The sequence below is a fragment of the Serinus canaria genome, chromosome 3, assembly GCF_022539315.1.
Source record: "Serinus canaria isolate serCan28SL12 chromosome 3, serCan2020, whole genome shotgun sequence".
NCBI lineage: Eukaryota > Metazoa > Chordata > Aves > Passeriformes > Fringillidae > Serinus > Serinus canaria.
This window is the reverse complement of record NC_066316.1, coordinates 97993941-98016839: the sequence shown is the minus strand read 5'-3', so window position 1 is coordinate 98016839 and position 22899 is coordinate 97993941. Positions and strand designations below refer to the sequence as shown.

Below are 22899 nucleotides of genomic sequence, written 5' to 3'. Positions count from 1 at the left end.
TACGGGCATCGCCTCGGCCGGACCCTCCCACAGGGAGCCCCGGGCCTTATCCCGCCGCCTCCCCCATCCCCGGTCCCGGTCCCCGTCCCGGTCCCGGGAGCCGGGCGGGGGGAAGCGGCGAGGGCGGGGGAGGGGGGGGGGAAGAGGGGGGGGTGGTAGCGGCGTCACCATGGCGACAGTGACGTCACTCCACCCTGGATCTCATTGGAGGAAACCCCGTGGCCCCAGCCGCAGCCCACGGGCCCAGCCGAGCTCGCGCCCTGCCCGCGCTCGCCCCCGCGGCGGCGCGCTCCTCTCCGATTGGCCGGCGGTGCGCGGGGGGGCGGGGCCTGGCGCGCAGGCCGGGCCGCTATTGGTCGCGTGGGCGCGGGCCGCGCAGCGGGTCGGTGCGCGCGCCAACGCCCTTCAGCGCTGGCTCGGCCGAGACGGGAGCGGCTCTTTCTCTCCGCCACAGCCCCGAGCGCGGCACCGACCGGGTGCGGCCCGGCCCCACAGCCCGGCGGACCCAGGTGAGCGCGGGCCCGCGGCCGGCGGCGGGATAGGTCTCGCTCCGCTGCCTCCTCCCGCCGCGTCCTCCATTTTGTGATCGCGGCGTGGAGAGCTCGGCGGCCCCGGGGAGCGGGAGGTGCATCCAGCGCCGCCATTTCGCACCCGCCGCCGCTTCCTCTTCCCGCCCTGTCGCCACGGGGACTCCGCCGGCCGCCCCCGCGTCCCCCGCCGTCCCAGGAGACGCGGCCGCTGAGCCCGAGACCGCACCCGCTGCCGTGTACCGGGAGCCGCCGCGCTCCCCGCCGGCAGCGCGGGACCCTCGCCGCGCCGAGGTCCGGATCGGCGGCCGCCGGGGCAGACGGGAAGCCCGGGTCCGCCGCGCCACGCCGCGGGGAGAAGCGCCCGGGGCCCCCTCCCCGGCCTCGCGGCCCTGGCCTCCCTCGCCCCCAGGGAGGCGGGTCCTCGAGGGGTTTAACCCCTGCTGTGTTCTCCAGCGCCGAGCTCGTCTTGATGCTTTTATTATGTATTTTTTCCCGCCAGTCCCGGCATTCATGCCCGCTTGCCTCCGGCGCTCGCCAGCAGGGCTGGTGGCACACGGCGGCAGAGATTTGGGCGAGGGCCCTAGGCAGGGTGGTAACCAGGAATCATTCCCCGAGTCCCTGTTAGGGGACATATTAATATGCTCACGTAGGGCACGAAGGAAAAGCGGGGTGATGACTTTTTTTCTGATGGAAAACCAGCTATTTCCACTGTTTGGGCGGCTGGCTGCCGTCCCTTGGATAGCACCGACCGAGTGTGACTTCTCCACCTGGGTTTCTAGGTCGTGGTTTCCCGAGGGATGGGCCCTTGGGACGAGTCCCCGTAGCCTTGCATGGAAGGGGGGCAGGATGTTGCAGTCCGTCTCTCCAGGAGGAGTACATGGAGATGGGGAAGGGAAGGCAAGGCTCACTGTAAATTCTCGTGTTTTGCTGAGTTGCAATGGGTGCTGTAGGATCGTGTTCGGTGGTGTTTATCCTGGCATCATGGTTGCTGTCTTCTTTCTCTCAGGTTTTGAGGTGCATTCTCGTGTTGATAGTGTGACACCTCCAGCTTCTTCTGCTACTGCACTGCTCTTGTCCCACTGCCAGCCACCATGGATAAGACCGAGTTGATCCAGAAAGCCAAGCTGGCTGAGCAGGCCGAGCGCTACGATGACATGGCCACCTGCATGAAGGCAGTAACGGAGCAAGGTGCCGAGCTGTCCAACGAGGAGCGCAACCTGCTCTCCGTGGCCTACAAGAACGTGGTGGGGGGGCGACGCTCTGCCTGGAGGGTCATCTCCAGCATCGAGCAGAAGACAGACACCAGTGACAAGAAGATGCAGCTTATCAAGGACTATCGGGAGAAGGTGGAGTCTGAGCTCAGGTCCATCTGCACCACGGTGCTGGTAAGTGGGGACTTTGTTTTTTCTTATATTTTGTTTAAGGTAAAAAGTGCAGTATTTAAGTGTGCTGCAATTGGGAACTTGGTTGGGGCATATCATACATTGTTTTGCTGGGGTAGGTGAGGTCAGTACTGTAACTTCTACACCCCCTTACATGGGTCACCGTGATGAGGAGGATCAACTGCACTATGCTGTTTCCCCTATATGTGTAGAGGTATTTGAGATACTCAGTTTTGAGTGTCTGTGAGGTACATTTTTGGGTGGAGTGATCCATATGCAGTATTTCACCAGGTAGTTGCAGAGATACAGAGAATTTTGCCTCTCTGCTGTGGTTAGTAAATCTATTAGTAAGATAAGCTGAAAATGTGAAAACCCCTTTATTCAGATCAGCTGATAACTTGCTACAAACATTGAAACAATATGTGCATTTTGTTTACTTCCTCATGAAGAAAAATACTCTAAAGGTATCTTCAAGAGACATTTTGAGGAATGTTATAAATTTGACTTTACAAACTTAGACATCTGTATTAAAGGGGGGAAAGAGACATGTAGAAATTGTCTTTGTTAGGTGCAAGCTGACTTCTCAGGGTATCTTTGGGATGAGTTTGCAGTAATTATGGGGCAATGTAAAGCTAAGGTGTAAAGACTGGAATAACACCCTAAGCATGCATCACACCCAGAAGTACATTTCTGTGGAAGCAGCAGAATTCCAGATGTTGTTCATAGGAAAACTGTAGTGGGAGCTCAAGAGATGTGTGTCAGCAGTGTGGAGGCAGATGGACCCAGTTCTACATGACCAGGGAATTGTATCTGCAAGAAACTGCATGTGCATAATGCAGTAGTAATTCTTAGTTACATTTTTTTTGGTGTCTAGTATTGCTAGTGTGAGACCAGGAGAAAGCAAGTCTATAAGGAAATAGACAATTTTGAGGTAAATTTCTTCTAGATTTGTTTAGGAGATGTGAATTTAAAGGTGACTAGTTCAGAAATAACTGATTTTTCTTCTTGATTAAGTGTTCTGGCTCACGTACAAGGGAATGCTTCTTTGGATTGTGCTGAAAATACCTGTATGCTTCCTTGTATGCTGCCACCTAGGTTTGCTCTTTCTTTCTAAATCAAAGTGAGTTATCTTGAAAATAATTTTCATATTTATTAGCTTTACGAATCAGTTAATTCCTTAGCACACTTAAGAGCCCATGCTTTCCACAAGAGCAAAATTGTTTCTCCAGTTAGAGGTGTATTGAAATTGTGAAACTTACACCTTTGTGAAAATGATGGGACTTCTGTAGGATTTCTGCTTCCTGTGACAAAAGTTTCACTAGAACCCTGTGTGATGAAGTGCCAGCATTTGTGTCACTCTTCTTTCTCTACTCAGTGCCCCATTTCAGAATTAACTTCTTGGGACCTCCATGTAAAGCTCACTCTTCTGACTTCTTAATCTCCCTTTGTCCTTTTACCAAATCTAGTGCCGTGGAGAAGGTGATGCATAAAATCTCATACTGGCTGTACCATTTTGACAAGGAACTTGTCTCTCCTTAGGGAGAGGCAGTGACCTGACCCCCTTCACAGTGTCTCTACAGAATCCACCCCGTCTGATGGTGGCCAGCAGGTATTCTGGTAGCCGTGCTAGCACAGACATCTAGTGTAGGGAAAGCAAGCTCTTCCTGTGCTAGATTATTTTTTCAATGCACTCTAGTCATTCTCTGTTCTCAGCAATGGCCTGTTGGCAACTCTCCCCTTCCGGCCTGCAAGGCTGCAGGAAGTAGTGAAGACCAAAACCTGCAGCTGAGCATGCTTTTCCTGTCCTGTCCAGACCTGCTGCAGAGATGTTGCGTTCCTTTGGTACGAGGAGATGTTGGCTATTTACTGCAAGCCTTCTTTTTTTTTTACTCTTCCTTTGAGGGCCATGTCCAGTTCTGTTCTCTTCTGATTCCCGCCCTTTCCTCCTCCATCTACCACTCCTATGATCCGTGAGTCAGCATGTGAGAGGTTGGAATTCAGGAGGAGCAGGCGTTACAAAGGATGGGTTTCCTAAAGCTGAGCCCCACTATGGTTTTGGCTCCTCCTTTGAATGATAATTTCTGCTGTACTAGTACTATGGTAACAGCTTGTGGCTTTTTCAGATCCCTTCAGCTGAATCTCAGAGATGCTTTTTTAATTCTAGGAAGGCAGCTAAACTGTAACAACTGCTGGCAACTAGTATGGAAAGGTTGCTTGTCATCTGGAGTATTTGGATTTAGCAAGGGTGGGTGTGTTGGGTGGAGTGTGACTGCTGTTAGTCATACTACTAACAGTTTTTTCAAAAGGTTTTTTTTTAACTACTGGTGTGGCATATTTCTAAATCTTCATGTAGAAGTACTTGTGCTAGCATTAAAAATGCTGCTTTTTATTTTTTTAATTAAAATGGCAGGAACGTGGATTCTGTAATTACCTTTTTTCCTGCAGAAAAATGCCCCAAGCCAGTTAAGTAGGCATTGTTTCAGGTCATGGTTTGATAAAGAACTTAAATTTATTTATCACCACTAAAATACAAACATTCAAAATTACGAGGTATCTGCATATAGATATATACATTAAAATAAAGCTTTTACTGATTGTTTAACTGTCATTCTTTAACTGCCCATCTTGCAAGTAGGCATGATCTTAATGCTTTTTTAGCTGTTAATTTTATGACTGGTCTTTCAGATGAGAGTAGCGATTTAACGGAGAAATGGTATGGCTATCAAACAACTGGTACAAATGTTTTATCTGAAAGGTATACTAGGAGGTTTTGCTGAACTCCCTGTATTGATGGACTAATTCTTTGATAATGTAGAGAGTTAATGTTGACTCATCCCTTATGACTCATAGTTAGAACTGTTCTTGAAACTCTTCTCTTTGACTAAAGAAACAGGTTAGCAACCTAATTTTTTTCAGGATAAAGTTGCACTATGTTGATTCCTGTCCTCTGAGCACAAAGTTCATGTTGCTTTTTCTTGACTTGAGTAATTTCAAGACAGATACTAGATTATGTAGAATGGGTGGATGCAGCAGCAACTTTCCTTTAATTAGTGAAATGATGTGGGAGACTTTGAAGATGGAGCACACAGTATAAGGTCTGCTTAATTATGTGCACATTCCACTGTTCAGTGATTATAGTTTTTTTAAAAAGTTAACTTTTGAATTGGAAACTTTCTGGGAAAGCAGATTAAACTGGTGGGTTTTCTGAGAGCCTTGGTCGTTTTTGCAGGGCTAAAACTTGTGTTGCATTCAGGCTCTTTTGTTCTTTAGAGAGCAGTAACCTGAAGGCAGGGAAGACAGCAGCCCTTGCCTGGAAGCACTCTCCACTTACAGCTTGAGGGTTTTTGTGCCTGTTTGTGTGTATTCCGATTCTAGGTTCTAATATGTTGGAGCTCTTCGTGGAGTAATAGAGATAAGATTTGGTAACTATTTGCCCACAGTTAAAATTTTGATGAATATGCAAAGTCATTAGGACTTGAAAACAGCTGTTTCTTCATTGTTACTTCTGTCTCTAGCTGAAGTGTTAAAGTGTTTTTAAAATATTCTTAAAAAAATTTGTGTAGAAAAGTTACATACCTGAGGCTTTTAAGTTGTTTCTCAACATCAGTTTTCACAGTGTACTCTGTAAATGTGTTTACATTGTATTGTGTCAGGCCCATGTTGGCTTGTTTCTCTAGAAATGAGTGATGCATTGTGAACTCTGAGAAATGAAGGAGCAGTCACATTACTTGTGCTGTTGGTTCTTTTTGCCACCCTGTGGCAGTGCCTGCAATGAAATAGTTTTGAGCTATAGGTGTTTATTGTCTGTATTTTTACTGTCTTAAGGCTGATGGGATGTTTGATCTTCTGAGATTTTACTGTTAATTGTTGAAAGCATGTATTGGTGTGTTGCTCTTGCCAGCTCCCCTTTCCTTCCTTCCTTCTTTCCTCCCTCCCTCCTCCCCAAGGTTGCAATGTTGTTCCTACTGCTGCTTCACATACTTAAGAAACAATAAAAGCTAATGAAAATGAGTAAAAAAATCTGTCCACTTCTGATTATTATCCATTTTATAGATCTTGTTCTAAAGTCAGTCACTTAAAATGAATAGAACAAAAATCCCCATGGTAGAAGGTAGTGTTTAGAGCAATTTGTTTCAACAGCACAAGTTCAGAGGTCCATTGAAAGTGAAGTTGGCATTTTCTTGCAGTAGCAAATAGATTCCTCATATCTGCTAAAATATCTGATGTCTCATGATGAATAACTTTGACCATAGCCCTCTTTCGTCCCTATTACTTTGTTACTTTTGGCTTACAGAAAAGTACATGTAGAAATTTGTCATATTCAGAATTTGTCATATCAGCTTCATGATCCTGCGTAAACAATTGTCAAAATTTGGTATCTTGTGAATTCTTTGTTTCTGTGTTCCTATTATCAGGGAAGAGAGGGAATTTGTACAGAGATATATGTGGTATAGAGGTGAAACCCATAAATAAAAGGGTATTACATACAGTCTTTTCATACAGGAAACTGTGTAGTATGCAGTTTTGTTTTGAAGATCAGGCATGCTAATCACTTAATATTACATTTTGACTTGAGTTAGTTGTCCTAGTTGGGGTTGAGACAGTGTTTCAAGTACTACTTTTAACCTTTTGTAAGTTAAAGGGACTGCTATTCTTAAGTGACCGACTAAAAGGAAAGGCTACTTCATAAAAGTTAGGTTGGGAATGTTGCTTCTTTGTCAGTCCAGAATTGTGGACTGAATGTGAACTGAATGAATAGTTTAGAATAAATAATCTTTTTTTTTTTTTTTGTGTGAAAAGTAATTTGTGGAGAGAGAGAGATGATTTTTCCTTTGTGTTCTTAGCACAACTTGTAGCAACCATCAACATATTTGTGGTAAGAATTGTGGAACTTATTAGTTTAATTTTTTTTAGTGTGATATGCTTGAAATTTAGATCTGAACTTGACTTATTAATAGTTTTACCTTCTCTTACCTTCTCTGTCATCTTTCATTAGAATCTGCTGCTGGAATCCTCATTCTTGTGCAAAGGAAACTTAATAATTTCTGAAAAGGGACTGATTCTTGCAGAAACAAAGCCTAGAGTGCACTGAGGTTCTTGAACAAAGAGTCTAGCTGAGAATAGTTCATGGAATTCTGATGGTAGCTGCAGCCTCCATCCCATGCAGTTATTGCTTGCTGCCCCCTCCCCTTACAGCTGAATGCTGTCTAGAATTACTAAATTTCTTGAAAGACATTTATTGCTTTGGTGGCCTTGAGAAAGTAGGATGTGCTCACTAGGTTGAACTGAACAACAAAGCCAAAAATTCTGTTTTTTCTGCTAATGCAGTGAAGCTTTTAACAGATTTTGTAAATCACTGTCATTCTTACCTGCTAGACAGTTGTCTCACAGGCATTTCTACTGCCTTGGATACTAATGTGATGAGATGCCTTTCTGAAGAAAAACACAGAAGCCTGTATGTGAGAGAGAGAGAGAGAGAGCTTGATGGGAAAAAAACACACTTGAGTTTGAAGGTTATTACACTTGATTTCTTTAACATGACGCAAATTGGGGTTGTTTAACACAGTATTAAAGGAGTAGATTGTACCATTTCTGTACAGGCACTGCAGCTTGGTATTCTGGTTTCAGTAGTGGGGGGTATGCCTGATTTTCAGAGGAAGGTAGTGAGGAAAGCAGCAGAAGAAGGGCTGGTAAAAGTGCATGGGTATACTTTGTAAGTTTGGTAGGTGAAGGTACATGCTTCATTAATCAATGTTTTCATATTTAGCTTTATGCTCTTGGCCTTCAAAATTGAGGGGCCAGGTGCTTTCTTACTGCCAGTAAAGTTGAAGCTAATTTTGTTACAAAGGTAAGGTAAGTAATTATTCTTGAGCACCACATTTGTGGTACTCAGTATAGCTCTACCAAGTTTATTGGAGGAGTATATAAGTTCCTCATCATCCTTTCTGCATCCCAGGAAGCTGGAACCAACATGAGAACCCTAAAGCTGTGCATACTGCTGATTTGTAAGCTTGTCATTTGCTAATCCATTCTGTATATCTAAATCTATAATACTGCCCAGTTTGTGTGAGCTAGGCACTTAGGAGAGGCAGCAAAACAATTTAAGTGCTGAGTTTCACATCTTGTAGTCTGTGTACCCACCAAAATATCAGGTGTCAAGATCTACGAAATGGAAGTCCTGAATTGCTATGATTTTGCTTGTACCTTTCTCTAAATTTGTTAAAGTAATCAAGGGTTTGATTTACCAGTTTCTAATATTGATAAGGGTTTATTATTGGCTCTATTGCTCTTTATTCTCTCCTTTAACTTATATGATCCATTCACTGAAGTAGCCTGATATATGAGTAGCGTTCAGCTCTGAAAACAGAAGAATTTGCATTTGCTTTAATAATAGCTTTTCTAAATACGCTATATATACTCTTACCTGACTGACAGCCACATCATTCCTGGACAAAACTTCTTCAGTAAGTTGTTGTAGGTTGTCTCATTTTGGGAATAACTAATTACTGGCACGTTCCCAATCACAGTTCCAATAGACTGAGTAAAATAATATGTTTCTGGGTTTCCTTCAAAATAAAGTCAGATGATGCAAAAGGCTTTTCCAAGCCACACCATGCAATGGGAATAAGGTGCATCTGTTGTGTTACCATTTTGAGTTTCAGTGATCCCAAGCCTCTGATCAAGAACTCCCAAAGAGAGATGAGAACTAAAACAAGTCAAAATTAGTTCTTTGCATGTACCTTAAGACCACATAACTCTTGTGTGCTGTTGTTCCTCTTGAGTGCTGTTAGTCTAGCTATACCTTGGCCAGTGATTTAATCTTACCTTTGGGCTTCTGTCGCTGCAGAGCATATTTTTAAAATTTTAAATGAAAATTTTTGTTGCATTCAGTCATATTATGCAATGTCACGAATGGATGCTGAAAGAAGCTTTTAGATGGCCAGGATTCTGAAGGGAAGGATTTGGTGTCTAAAATGTGTATTTGCTAAGAAGAGAAGAGCACTTGGAAGTATTTTGAGGAATTAGAAATATGTAAAACGCAGTCATGGAAGAATGTTAGAGTCAATTTGAGATAAATATGTCAGATACCAACGAATTTTTCCTGAAAGCTTTTGGCTGTGTTGTATAGCCATTAATTCATCAAAAAGTTATAATTTTTGAAAAGATAAATGGCTTCTTTTTTAATACTCATTTCTACATTTGATGGGGGGAAACTGGAAAACTTCAGGGTCTTCCATAGAAACTTAAACAGTTCTCTGACTTTCACTGGATTGTTCATCTTGTCTGAAAAATCTATAGAAGGGAGAACTTCTAGTTTCTGGCTTACATAGTTCTCTGGGGACCACAGAACTTTCTAACTTGAAGAAAAGTATAAGCAGTGAGTGTAAATTCTAGATTAAATTAATCTCAGCCCCAGGTGGGAATAGTGTGGGCAGACATGCTGCAGCTCAGACTTCCAGTGCATTTGTTAAGTGAGATTCCAGATACTTCATTCAGGGCCAATCCTAGGTATTGGCTGCCAGTTCTTAAAACTATATAGACAAAGACATGGAACCAAGTGGAAAAGATGAATTAGGTCACCCTCTCTGTTTTCATGTCAGGTACATTTGTCTCTACTTTCAGTAGTGCTTTGTCCGGTCATCTTAAGGCCATGCCATTACTGGAAAGGTGCACACATATTTTCCTCAATACATAAACTGAAACACTGTTAGTTTGGAGAGGTCTGTGTGAAAATCACTTGATGTTCTCCCAAAAGGAGTTGATGCATAGAGCTTGAATCCTGAAGGATGAAGAACTCAGTTCCTCTGAATTACACTGTTGAAAGTAAAATGATCTTACTGTTGCAGCAGGGGACTCTCCCTTTCCTGTCAAGAAAACAACTGCTGAACGTTAAAAAACACCTAGGTTTCAGTGAGTCATACTGTGCACTTTGGAATGACTGATTTTTCTTAAAATAGTCAAGAAGTCTTAAATACTACTCTGCTAGACAATTAAAGCAGGCAGTTATTTGTGAGTAGAAGCCTTACTGAAAGGTCTGAGCCCACACCAATCATCTGTGCTGTCAGAGACTTCGGAATATTTGATATATTTAAATTCACATTTAAGTTATATTAGGTGATTATGTTGGTCTGAGCTGCCTCACCCACTTTAGCTTTGCTTTTTGAGTGCAGTTGGGGTGGAAACCATTTCTGTCTATGCTGCTTCCATCAAAAATACTTGAGACTGAATAATTTTTCCAAATATTTTGTATGCTGCTGGCCTGGCTGAATTTATGTAGCCTCATAAACTCATGGTGTTCCTGTGAGACGCAGGCTGCTCATCTAGATGGGACTCTGATGTTGAATCCATGTTTCAGGGTCGTGAGTTAACTTGCTAGAAGAAGTGTTGACATGCGCTCTGTGCCTTGTGCATTATTTTTAGGAGCCTTGTCTCAAAGTAGGTTTATTTTGAAACAGTTTCTTCACTTGCATGTGACTTTTTGGTTCTGTGGGGTTTGGCCAATTAGTGTATGGTACAACATTAAGTAATCAGTTACTTGCTGTTACCCAGGTAACATCCGTGCTCCTGGCCCTCTGCTCCTTGGTAAACAAAACAACCCAAAAGCACTTAGAGCTCAAAATAGAGAACATTCAGTGTCAGTTCAGAAAAGGAAGAAACATCTAGGAAACAGCAATGAAACTCAGTCTAGTTCCTGTAAAACCTGTGAAAAATTGGTACTCTGGAATGACAGCACCTCCTCTGCTGGCAGGTCTGAGAACACTTGGACAGCTAAGAGCTGCTGAGCAGAAATTCAACTTGGTTTATTTTTCTTTTTCTTCTTTCTTTTTTTTCCATATAATTGAACTTTTTCATTATGCAATGAGGAGGAATATATTTTTTTTTTATTTTATAAGTATTGATATTTATTAGTTTGTTCTTCTGTCAAAAAATTACCACTATAGGATTTTGGTTTTTTTTCTAGCTGCTTTTAGTCTAATATGAGTTCAAGCCAGGTGAAGGACATTGTTTTAAATTACTAAAACCTGCAAATGCCAATTACTTCACACAAACTGTTACGATATTCACTTTTTAAAATAGCTTTTAAAATTGCATTCCCAGAATTTGGAGATGGTGATGAAATTTCAAACATCTTGAAGTAAGACATATGGGCTTAAGGCTCAAGGGTATTGCTGAAACAGTCTGACTTGAAAAATCAAACTTTATCCAACATAGACTTCATTCAGAAAGTTCTGTGCCAGCTGTTTAGAGCATCAACACACTCCTTGCTAAATACCATGCAGCAGCTTAACTTATGGGACAAACTTTTGGAGAGCATTGCTGTTTCTGATGGTTGCTTTTATATTGACTTTTTTCCTTTTAGTGGAACAAGATTAATGATAAACTGTACTCAGTGAGAAATGCAAGTGACAATGTAGATCTGTCTTTTAATAGCATAACATAAAATAACTTGGTGCTGATGTTGTGACCCAGACGTGTCATAGGTGTTGACCTCTGAGTGATGGTGACATTGTAAATGTTTTGGGTTACTTGAGTTTACCACATTGAGAACTTCTGTCTGTACTTCGGCACATGCTGTCTTTAATATCCTTTGAAAATTGGCCTCAAACTAGTTGTGATGAGTAGATAATCTCTGGAGCTGACATGGTTCACATTTATCCTCTGGTATTGAATGGTCAAGTGTGAAGAATATGTCCACTAGCTAGTGGTGTTGGAATAGAAGAGGAGACTTACACTCATGTACTTGCTACTCTTACTGAAGTTCAAGTCTAAATGGCACAACTGAAAGAAGCTAAAAGGTCAGTTGGATATTCTAGATGGGTTTTTTCTCAAATTCATCTTTGTTGTTGTGATTTTTTTTTTTTAATAGCTGGATATGTAGGAAGAGAGAACAGCGCAGACCAGATAGCAGTGGTATTTTTCTGCCACTTGAACCTACCCTGTAGTTAAACTGTATAGAAAGTATTTAGTGTACACTGTGGTTGAAGTTAATGTCTCAATTAGTCTTGCCTTTTAAAATAGGCTTGGGTGGGGAGAGAGTGGTGGCTTTGTGTTATGATGTCAGCTTTTTCAAGGAGGCGTTGCCCCGAAAAGAGAAAACAGAAAGCATATGTGGAGTGGGACTGGAGCATGAATTGCAGGGGAGGTGTGACACTGTATAGTAAGGAGAGGTTGGGTGGATGCACACACCACAAATAATTATTAAGGAGCTCTGTCTTCGGGGAGCTGCTTTGTCTGTGTCAGGTATGCCTGACATCCCTTCAGGGCTTGCTTTTCATAAAGCTGAAAAAATTGGGAAGTGATGAGAGCAGACTGACTGACTTAGTATTTCTGGCTCAGGTTAATTGCAGTGGTCAGTGATTAGCACGTGCTCAACCCTTGAGCCTACTTAAACAGACGGGAAAGGGGACTGAGAGAATATTTACCTAGTTGGGAAAGAACAAGAGTAGAATGGAGAAGGATCCAAAAAGGCAATTGAAATGTAAGTTTCATTTGCATGGAGAGGAATATGTTTGCCGATGGAGAGAGAAAGAAATAAAATTCAGCTTTTAGGGGAAGAAGTATCTAGCTGCCAGGCTCCCAGCCTTCTTCCCATGGCTTCTTCAGGCAGCTGCAGACCTGTTCCAGGGAGTGTTAGCCCTTTGTTGCTGGCATCTCTATAATAGATTAATAAGCCTTCCTTTCATGGGAGGGGAAAAGAATGTCATATATGAGACTATGATGCTGTTAGGATGACAAGAGTGTTATCACACTGTGAAGGTAGAAATAAACTGAGATGGATGAGCAACACTTAGGAGAAGTCGAGTGGGAAATCTTGTCACACTCTAGGAGGACCAGCATGCCGCTTGTGTGTAATATGGCATTGTGGGGGAGGCAGCAGCTACCAACCACAGACTGTCACACTGCACACCTATTGTAATGCAACTGCAGTGGGACACAAAGGGTCTGGTTTGAGGATAGAGCTTTGATTCCTGCATCTTCATACTGCTCCTGTTTCTGAGAGGCACCCCCCATCAGGGCAGATCAGCAGCTCGGGCATTGTATGGCTCTCATGCAGCTTCTGAGGCATGTTTTGTGTTGCAGAGCACATAATTGCTGGTTTTTCAAGGCTTGGTTTAGAAGGTGATGGGAAGAGCTGCAATTCTTAAGTGATGGTGGCATCTGTATTTTAATACATAAAAGGGATGGGCACATTCACTGTATGCGACATGGATGGCAGTCTGTAGTACTTCCTTACTTCATCCCAGAATCATACCTCTTGCAGTGCTTGTCTCTGCCTAGGTAAAATCACAAAAACTTTGATGTTCTCTGTGGTCTGCTTCATTGCTTCGACTGCCTGTAGTCATTTTACTTAATATCAGCTGATGTTTAAATAAGGTTTCCTGGCTAATTTCTCTCTGCTGGAAAGGTAAAAATGTCTAGGTGAGGAGAGATGAGAGAAGAGATGCAGGAAATTGTGAGTTTTCCTGGCTATTACTGACTCACAGCAGTGTAAAGCAAATAATTTGGCTTATTGTGCTGTCTGCTCTCACTGCCCCACCAACATTTTCTCTGAGAGGGAGGGTAAGATGCCTTCCAAGGAATTATGATAATGCTGAGATGAATGGCTCATACAAATACACCAAATAAATTATTGATTTGAAAGAATAACATCTGGCCTGATAAATAATCAGCTTCACTCAAAGTCTGTTTGGATTCTGTTCTAACTTACATGATTTATAAATGAGATCTTGTTCCATTTAAGGCTATTAAAAAAACAAAATTGAATATGTAAAGTCCAGAATGAGAATGTTCCACCCTAGCTGAAGGAAAAGGCACAGCTCTCTTCCTTACTTGTGTTATGTAAGGATTAGGAGGCCCTTAAAATGAACTGGGAGTGAGAGCTGCTGGGCTACTGAGCTTCTCCATCTGAGAAGTGCCTAGGAAATAACCCACTCTTTGCTGTCTGAAAAACTGCAGCTCATTCTCTGCATCACATTTTTCTCTTAAGTTTCTTGGAAGTTTGGACAGAGCCACTGGTTATCAGATGTGCATAACAAAGGCAGCATTTTAGGGATGCGCTGACACACAGGCCACAGTGCTGCTTGCTTGTGGAGGGCTGGCACAGCAAAATCCTTTCATATTCCCAGAAAAAGTGTGTGGCCTACCCCATTTGGGGGGAGGAAAAAGTGGGCACTGTTGCTCTAAGGAATGTAGCTTTCAGATTTGGCTTAAATTGGCCACACTAAAGCTTTCCTGTAAACATTCTTTAGTGTGCACTAGATTCCAGGGGTTAAGTATTTTTCAGCTATAAGCCAGATCAGCTCTAGAGCTGCCTCCAAAGACAGAATTTTGTAATAAAATGGGTAATACTTTTTGCGTGCTAAATATACAGTAAATTTCTGTGTTTTGGAAAGCATAAAAGAAAAATGCCTAATTGTTTCCTTGTTGATATAATTGTAACATCTTGAAAGTTTTATTTCAGTATTTGAAAGGTGAATCAGAGATACAGTTTTGCAAAATACACGGTTTAAAAATGCTATATAGTATCTTCACTGCTTGTCTGGTCAGTGCTCCTTAGACTGTGGCACCATTAATTTGAGCACATGGATAGGTCACATCTCTGCTACTTAATGCAGTCCCACCCATAGGATGGCTTTTGAAGTCTGGTGGTTACTCTTTGATCATCATGGATTTAAGGAACCTTTCTAAACCACAGGTGTATTATGTGTCACATTTCATCATTCTGGGCAGTTTCTTGGAAAATCAAACTTAAATGTTAGACTTGACATTACCACGTTTTTGTCACTGAGACTGAAACTGGTTTGTGTAGTGTTGCACTTTTATGGCTGACGTGGACATTGTCATAGGAGAAAAGCAGCAAGAAAACATTCAGCCAAAATGTTTTTTTCTTTGCAGAAATCTGTTGAGTGGAAATAACTCATTCTAATATGGAATGATTCATGCACAAGAACAGTATTAATACAGTGTTGTGTTACCAGTCTGCCTACTACCTTTTAACTCTTGTTTTGAAACAGACCTACGGTTTTGCTGCTTTTTCCATAACACCAGTGAGCTGTACTGTTCTATATGTTTGCTCAAGCCCCTGCATACTTGGCTGTGTTAAACTGTTACACAGATTCCTCACTTAGGCCTTTGCCAAATAGCCAGTGTCTAGGCTTTGGCAGTGGTTTTATAGGCTTACAGAAACTCCTAAAAATGTCTGATTTGGTAAGTGCAGGGGTATGTCAGGCTTGGTATTATCTTACCTTCTGCTGCTTTCTCCAGGGTGGTATCAAGGGCAGGTATGACTCTCTTCTTGCCTTACTGCCTAGTGGGGATCTCTGAGGGAGCTTGTCTGGGCACTGCATGGTTACATCCATGGGACACATACAGTTTGGATGCAAAAATGCTTTTTTTAACCCCATTGAAAGTACCCTACTAAAAGTGTCAGTTTAAAAATAGTTGCCAAACCTCAAATGGACTTGGATTGAGTAAACACTTTGAACTGGGCTGCTCTGCTGCTATTGATCATTAAAGGAAGTAATAATGATATGGTGGTGGGCATAGGGAGTAAGTTTGTATCTAAAATTAGCTTGTTTTGCTTATAGTGCTCTAGTATTCAATTAAAGTGCTAAGCATTTTTGTGCAGAAAGCTAACAGTTCCTTGAATGTTTCCTTAGTAGCTGCTTCATGTATTTGGATACATGTTCCTGTAACAAAAATTTTAACTAGCCAAATGCAAGCTTTGTGGAAACTTTCTGCTTCTTTTTTGTTGTGTTTACTTTCCAAATAAGTAAATGCAGATCTTTATCACTTACATTCCTACTGTGAAGTTTCTCTGAGTATTGTAGGGTTTCCCTGGGTGTTTCTGAACTCATTTGCATCTTTTGTCAACTCTGGAGAACATGGGTGGTTGTAGTAATGAGTTTGGTAAAATCTCTGGAGTTCAGGGGCAAGGTCAGCCAGAAGCTGCTCTGCTGCTTGTCAGTTCTCTGGACTACCCTGTTGTCTAGGGGAAAGTCCTGTACCTCTTCTCTCCTTTCTTCACCCCTGTCTTAGGATGACTTGCAGCCTTGGAGAGAGACTTACCTTCTCTTGCTGGAGGCTTGCAAACCTTTCCTTGTCCTTCTGGTATCAGGTACGGGAGCTGTGAACAAGGGGAGTGGTGTTTGCAGCAGCTCAAGGTGTGCTGGAGAGCACTGTATAGCTCTTTCCATTCTGGGACTGGCAAGGCAGATATGAAGGATGCCTCCCTGCTGTGTTGGAGCCAGGTGTTCCTCTAGAGCCTTGTGAAGAGCTGGTGCAGTTTGGTGAGGTTGAGTGCTGACTGAATGGATTTGAATCCTTGACTCCCTATGGTAGGTGGTCTGGAAATTCCTTATCACAAGTCTAATAAACAAAATTGATGGAAAAAAAAGTAGCTTTGAAACTTTCTTTGTTGTGTTTTGCTTTTCCAGTAAAAGCTTACTCATTTGCAATGTTTTTGAAATGAGAAGTGTATATCCTGAAACTAAACTTGGTCCTGAAACTGTACATCAGTAAACCTTTCCTTGTTACTTGCGGTCTGATTGGCCAGTTGGCTGTTCATCGTAATGGTTGTGCCTATACTCAGTTTGTTGGAATAAGTGTGCATCTGTCTAAAATGCCTTAGAAGTCTGTTTAGCCTTGTAGTAAACATTTGAGTTCATTCAAACTGGCTGAACTCAAATCTGGGAGAGAAGTAGATTGAACTTAGTTGCAGCGGTGTTTGCAATGTGTCAATGTGTGTTTTGTTGTTGTTTCAGGAGCTCTTGGACAAATATTTAATAGCTAATGCAACTAATCCAGAGAGCAAGGTATTCTACCTGAAGATGAAGGGAGACTACTTCCGATACCTTGCTGAGGTTGCCTGTGGTGATGACAGAAAACGTAAGTCCCTTGGGTCTTTCCCAGCTCTGCTCCGTGGGTGAGGGGCTGTGAAATGAAATACACAGACTCCAGATTCACGTGAGTTAGCTGTGCTTCAGTCAGAAATGTTCGGTTTTCATACAGAGAGAAAAATCTGACTAGACCTTAAGTATGCCAGGGAATTTTAGCTGCTGTTCCTGTCATCTACCCTAAATTCCTGAAGAGTTGTTCCAAAATGCTTATTCAAATCTTTTGGAAAACAATGTAGGTGAAGGTATGCTAATATATTTAATGTTGCTTGTTTGTAGTTCTTTACTAAAATAAAGTTGGTTGGGGTGAGTAAACAAATCTTTGTAACATTTTGTACTCTATGGTAGAGTCCTGTTGGTCTTCAAATTTTAACCATTTCACTGTGAAGCAGACTTTATTGCAGTCACCTGTGTTTATAAAGAAGCCACAAAATTACTAGTTTGATAGTCTAGCAAAAAAGCATGAGCTGTACTCTAAAATGATTGATTTTAATGGGAATTTTAGTTTGCCTGTTTGGATTCAGCAGGAAAGGGCTGGAAACTGCCACTTGATACTGGGCATATTGAGACTGTAGACCTTTCCTGGGAGTTAGAACAGGTGCATGGTAGTTGTAAGTACCTCAGGAACCTCTTCTGGGCAAGAGTTTAACTCTGTATTGAGCAAATGAATTGAATTAATTGTTAAGACTGTCTTGCAGAGTGCGCAGATAGTGTTGTGATGTTAAAAACTCTTGCTATGGCATAAACTAGTGATCTGTTTCTACATAACAAACTAAAATTAGTTGTGCAGTAATGCTGTGACACAAAGGAGAGGGACTGCCGGAACCTGTGGGTTCTGCAGTGTCTGTCCCCTGGGGTTGGGCATGACAGGACCTGACCCTGTTGGCCACCTAAACCTGATTGCAGAGCACAGAGGGAGGATGGGGCTGGTTGTCTCTTCAGGCTTTGTTAGTCTGCCTCTGTTGTTGGAGCATTCAGGTTGAAAAATTAAGACATACAGAATGGAGTAAAAGCCTTTGCATTAATGTGTTGCATTCAGAAATTCTTAACCCTTAATTTGATTCAAGTAGCAGCAGCAAGTCCATGGGTAGCAGAGAAAACTTGCCTTTTGCTTTCACAAAGATCATGATTTATACTTTGTCTCAAGCAACAGCTACAAATCCAGGCTTGTCCAAGCATAGAAATGCCAGCTCCTGTTTGCTAAAATGACTGCAGTTAAAAGCCATACATGCTGATAGGGGATACAGTGTAGGAGAGGTTCATTGATACAGCCTTGTTAGCAGATCCTGCTGGGGTTTAGCTCTGAAGTTACAGTTTGTGTATCACCATGCTGACTTTTCTGCTTAACTTCTTGCCAACTTTAAGACTTTATACTTTTCTGATGTTCCCCCTCAAAACATCTGTTTATTTTCTCAGTTTCAAATATATTTTATGTACTTACAAGCTAATTTATCTACTAGATTTCCTAGCTTTTTGTCTTCTTTCCCCTGTTCTCAGCAAATGGATAGTCCTTTAGGACTTGTTACTATGCAAATACTGGAAAATCCAAAGCTGTCTTGACTCTTTTCAATACTTAAATTTTACTTACCAAGTTCTTTTACCAGCATTTGCTGGAGAAGTGCCAATTCTAGCTAGCTCCCTCACAGAGTATTTTGAGCTCTGACAATGACCTTTCTTTTCCTGCAGTCTCCTTCATTCTGCAGCATGTTTGGGGGGGCTGTTGGCCCTTTGGTTGTCTATCAGAAGTGAATCTGGAATAGATTATGGGTAGCACTCCTGAAGTACTCTCTGATCTGGTAATCTCTTTTCTGTGTGGTGTTTATCCCAGTTATTTTGGGCACAACACTGGGGCTTTTAATCTTGACCTGTCTACACGCAAATTTTGGAGGCAGACCTTCAGTTTTTCAGGAACACACTGTTCATGCCTTCCAAGCTTCCTCAAGGAATTGGGCCTTCTTTACTCTGCACACATAACTGACATGAACATGTCCATCCTGAGAAAGGAATGAAGTACAAGTTCTGTAGAAAAAGTAATGCACAGATGCTCCCCGCCCTCCCCACCCCCAAAGTACCAAAGGCCCGGAAGACTGAAGTAGTCTTGGATTCTTCTGTTTACCAAGTTCTGTGTGTTTATCTCTCTTGAATACCTTTGCTCTGTAGTAGCTTAGTTTGCTCCTTGTGCTTTGTCAGTGTGGCAGCTGTACTTAACATGGGTGTACAGTGATTACTTTGATTAAAATAAGTGCACTGTTTTCCTAAGAACAGGTTTACGTACAGCTCTGTAGAGTCTCCTACTAATGGAGTGATCGAGGTAGGAATATTTTTAAAAAAATTTAAATGAACCCAAAACCACTTTGTTTGTCATTCTTTCACAGAAACAATAGAAAACTCACAGGGAGCTTATCAGGAGGCATTTGATATCAGCAAGAAGGAGATGCAGCCAACACATCCAATTCGCTTGGGTCTAGCTCTTAACTTCTCTGTATTTTATTATGAGATTCTCAACAATCCTGAGCTTGCTTGCACACTGGCAAAGACAGTAAGTAACTTTTTTTTTTTTCCAGTATGCCTGCAGGGAAAGTAGAAGAGAGTTTATGCTTAAAATTGTATGAATTATTGCTTCTTAAGTTTGTGAATGAAATGATCATGTTTCTGGTTTCCTAGCTCATATTGTTAGTGGGATTTAAAGGGTACAAGCAGGCTGTATTTACAATGTGACTTAAACTTTCAGCAGCATGGGAAACTTTTATTATGTCTTAAGTATGGTTTTGTTTCAAGTAGAGCAGGTCGTTAACATCTGATGTTGCTTTTTTTTTTTTAAGCTACCTTTTCTGATAGGTTTAGCTTCTACTTGCTTAATGATCAGTTAATAGAAAGGCTAAAGATGATTTAATTATTCCAGGCGTTTGATGAGGCAATTGCAGAACTTGATACACTGAATGAAGACTCATACAAAGACAGTACTCTCATCATGCAGTTGCTTAGAGACAACCTAACAGTAAGTTGCTTTTTTATGTATTATCTGGTTCTTTTCTCCAGGTGTTTGCTTAGACTGAATTTGTGATGGAAAAAAACCTTTATTTTCCTCTCACACAAAGAACAGCACTGACTTGGGCTGTTTGCCTATGATACCTTTTCATAACTTAGTTTGAATGTTGTGCAAGTTGATATCCAGCTTTGTGCTGTGTAATCTGGAATAGCAGCCTGGGTAGCTCACATTCTTCCTGGTGTGATGGCCTTTATGGTAGATGGGAGAAGGGGCATTCAGCCCAACCTAATATATAAGATAGGACAAGGAATTAAAGGACAGGGAATTTTACTCAAACTTTTTGGTTACTACCTCAAAATGAAGTTTCTTCTGGTGTACATCCAGTGTAGCTTGCTTTACTTGTCCTTTTTTTCATTCAAAAGCTCTGAAGTTTCAGTGTACTAAGAATAAAATCAGTTTGTTTATGTTATTATAATAATAAAACATTTAAGAAAAGTGCTTTATGGAACAACTAAGTTGTATTAAAATATGCAACTATGGCAGTTTATCAGGGAATATCCTCTCTGAATAGTTACTGTGTTTAAAATGACAACAACAATTATTATTTTGCAGTAGCTATTCAGTAGAAGTGTCTGTTGTTAGCAGAGTAAAGTGCTTAGCTTTGATAACCAGAGTGGCAGCCTACACTAGCAGGATTTAGACTGCTGTGTTTGAAATGGAAGTTGCCCTTGGAGCTGCTGTTGGGGCTGTTGAACGACCTGGGATTGATGGCACATCTCACTGTTAAGCACAAGAGCTGGAGCCTTAGAGAACATGTCTGCTCTGCCTGAGGGGAAAAGCTCATTGTGCCCTGTGTGTGGGGAGCTCTGTCCAGTTACCTCTCCCCCAGCAAGTGCTGGGAGCCAGGGCTGTGCAGTGCCAGTGCACTGGTACTTTGTGGGCATCCTTAAGTCTAACTCATTATCATTTCCTTACACTCAGTAGTTGTCTCTTTTTGGAATTCAAGCTGCACTTCTGAAAGCTGACACTTTCTTCTTTTCTTTCTAGTTATGGACATCAGACAGTGCAGGAGAAGAATGTGATGCTGCAGAAGGTGCAGAAAACTAAACTGCACATGGGGCGTCATTCTCCCTTTCCTTCTCAAAAAACCTTTTTACACGTCTCCATTCCTTATAGCTCCACTTGGATTTCCTATAGCAAAGAAAACCCATCCATGTGTATGGAAATCAATTTATAGTCTTTTCACACTGCAGCTTTGGGAAAACTCCATTCCTTGATTTGTGTTTGTCCTGGCCTTCCTGGTGTGCGGTTACTGCTGTAGAAAAGTATTAATAGCTTAATTTCATATAAACATAAGTAACTTCCAAACACTTATGTAGCGGACTAAAGTGTACCTGGTATTTAAAAACAAATCTGAACCAGTTCCTGCCAGTTGACTGTGTTTTGTATTACAGTAAGATATGAAAATGTAGTTAATTGCAACTAAAGAGTGTTCCACATAGCATTTAATTCTCCACATTCCCTTCTTATTGTGCAGGGTTTCCTTTCTGTAATTGACTTTCACATGCTACTGTGTATTTGTTTCAGTAGGAATATGGAAGTTCTGGGCCAGATCAAGTTGAGCATTTAAAGTTTGGAAAACCACAAATTGAGTTGCTTCCCGTATCATGTAATACAGAAGCTTGTGTGTTCAAAAACAGGGGCTTCTCTTAATCTTCAGTTGCTGCTGTTTAAGTTGATATCCCTTCCCAATAAAAGTTCACTTACACTCCTGCCTTTGTAGTTCTGGTATTCACTTTACTATGTATTAGAAGCAGCATGTTACTGCTGGAGTACAGGCAGTGCTTTTTGGCAGACTAAAGTGCATGTCATTTCTTAATACACTGGAATGGGAAAACCAATTGAAGTTCACATGTCCAAGTATAAAATTTAGTACTTTTCCATGCAGGTTTGTGCACATGTGAGAAGGTGTCAAGTTTGTCCAGTGATTGTTAGAGAGTTTGGACCACTATTGTGTGTTGCTAATCATTGATTGTAGTCCCAAAAAAGCCTTGTGAAAATGTTATGCCCTCTGTAACAGCAAAGTAACATTAAATAAAATTACATTTTATAAACCAACTACTGTTGACTTGTAACAATTCCATATAATAATTTAAGGGCTGAACTTGAAAAGTGAGTATCTTGTGCTAGAAATGTCTTTCTCAAATTTATTGTAAACTTCTTAAAAGTCTGCTTTTAAATGAACTTGTTTTAAAAAAAATACCCTGGATAACTTGTCATAGTTAATCTGGCATGCGGACTTGTTAATAACTAAATCTACTAGAGGAAATTCTTAGTAATGAACTAAGAAAAGATACCAAATTTCTTGATACTCTTTCATGGCTTGCAAATAATCCCATCTAAATGATGCAAATTTTTGTAATCTATTGGAGTTCTCTGCTGTGTTCTCTTATTGTGTTTTTCCTGATGGATCTCATTACAGTGTTCCAGCTACATTTTTAATAATGCAGAGGACTTGGTCGTGCTCTAGAATGTTAGTTTGTGTGCTGCTGCATCATGATCTGCTTTCTCTTGTTCTTAGACTACATTTAGTGTTACTGTTTTCCCTCATTTTTTGGAGCTTTTGGTAACAATGTGTTGCTCTGCTTTTTTTCTTTTCCCCCTGGATCCTTTAAGAGTTTATTTCCTAAATCTCTACCTCTTACTTTCCCATGTTGGTGGGTTTTTGAAAATATTTAACTCTTGTTAGTGTTGTGGCTGGACAAGAAATCACATTGCAAAAAAGGATATATATTACTAGTCCTTGAAAGCTTCTGGTGGTATATCTTCCACCTTCCATGTTTTTATTCATTGAGTGTGCACAATGAATGTTTCTACAATAAAACTGTTCAGATTCTGTGCTTCAATTGACATGCGTTACTCTAAAAAAAAATGTATAAGTTCCATTTTCTTCATGCAGTCACTTTGAATTGCTGTCAAAGCATTTTGTGGCAGGACTCTACATAGTAAACTCATATGCTTCTTAATCGGTGTTTTGGTTTTGTAATTTCCCTTCCCCCACACATTTCTTACTGATCCTTTTTTTGTTTAATAAAGGTTTT

At 41.4% G+C, this 22899-nt stretch overlaps 1 protein-coding gene across 1 annotated transcript; it reads left to right on the top strand.

Annotated features, from left to right (window-relative positions):
* Positions 1–346: 346 nt before the first annotated feature.
* YWHAQ (tyrosine 3-monooxygenase/tryptophan 5-monooxygenase activation protein theta) lies at positions 347–21916 on the top strand. Its single transcript, XM_030235499.2, has 6 exons — positions 347–509; positions 1537–1915; positions 16678–16801; positions 19185–19348; positions 19712–19807; positions 20846–21916. The coding sequence occupies exons 2-6, from the start codon at positions 1622–1624 to the stop codon at positions 20903–20905; spliced, it is 738 nt and encodes a 245-aa protein (XP_030091359.1). The 5' UTR covers positions 347–509; positions 1537–1621; the 3' UTR covers positions 20906–21916.
* Positions 21917–22899: the final 983 nt, after the last annotated feature.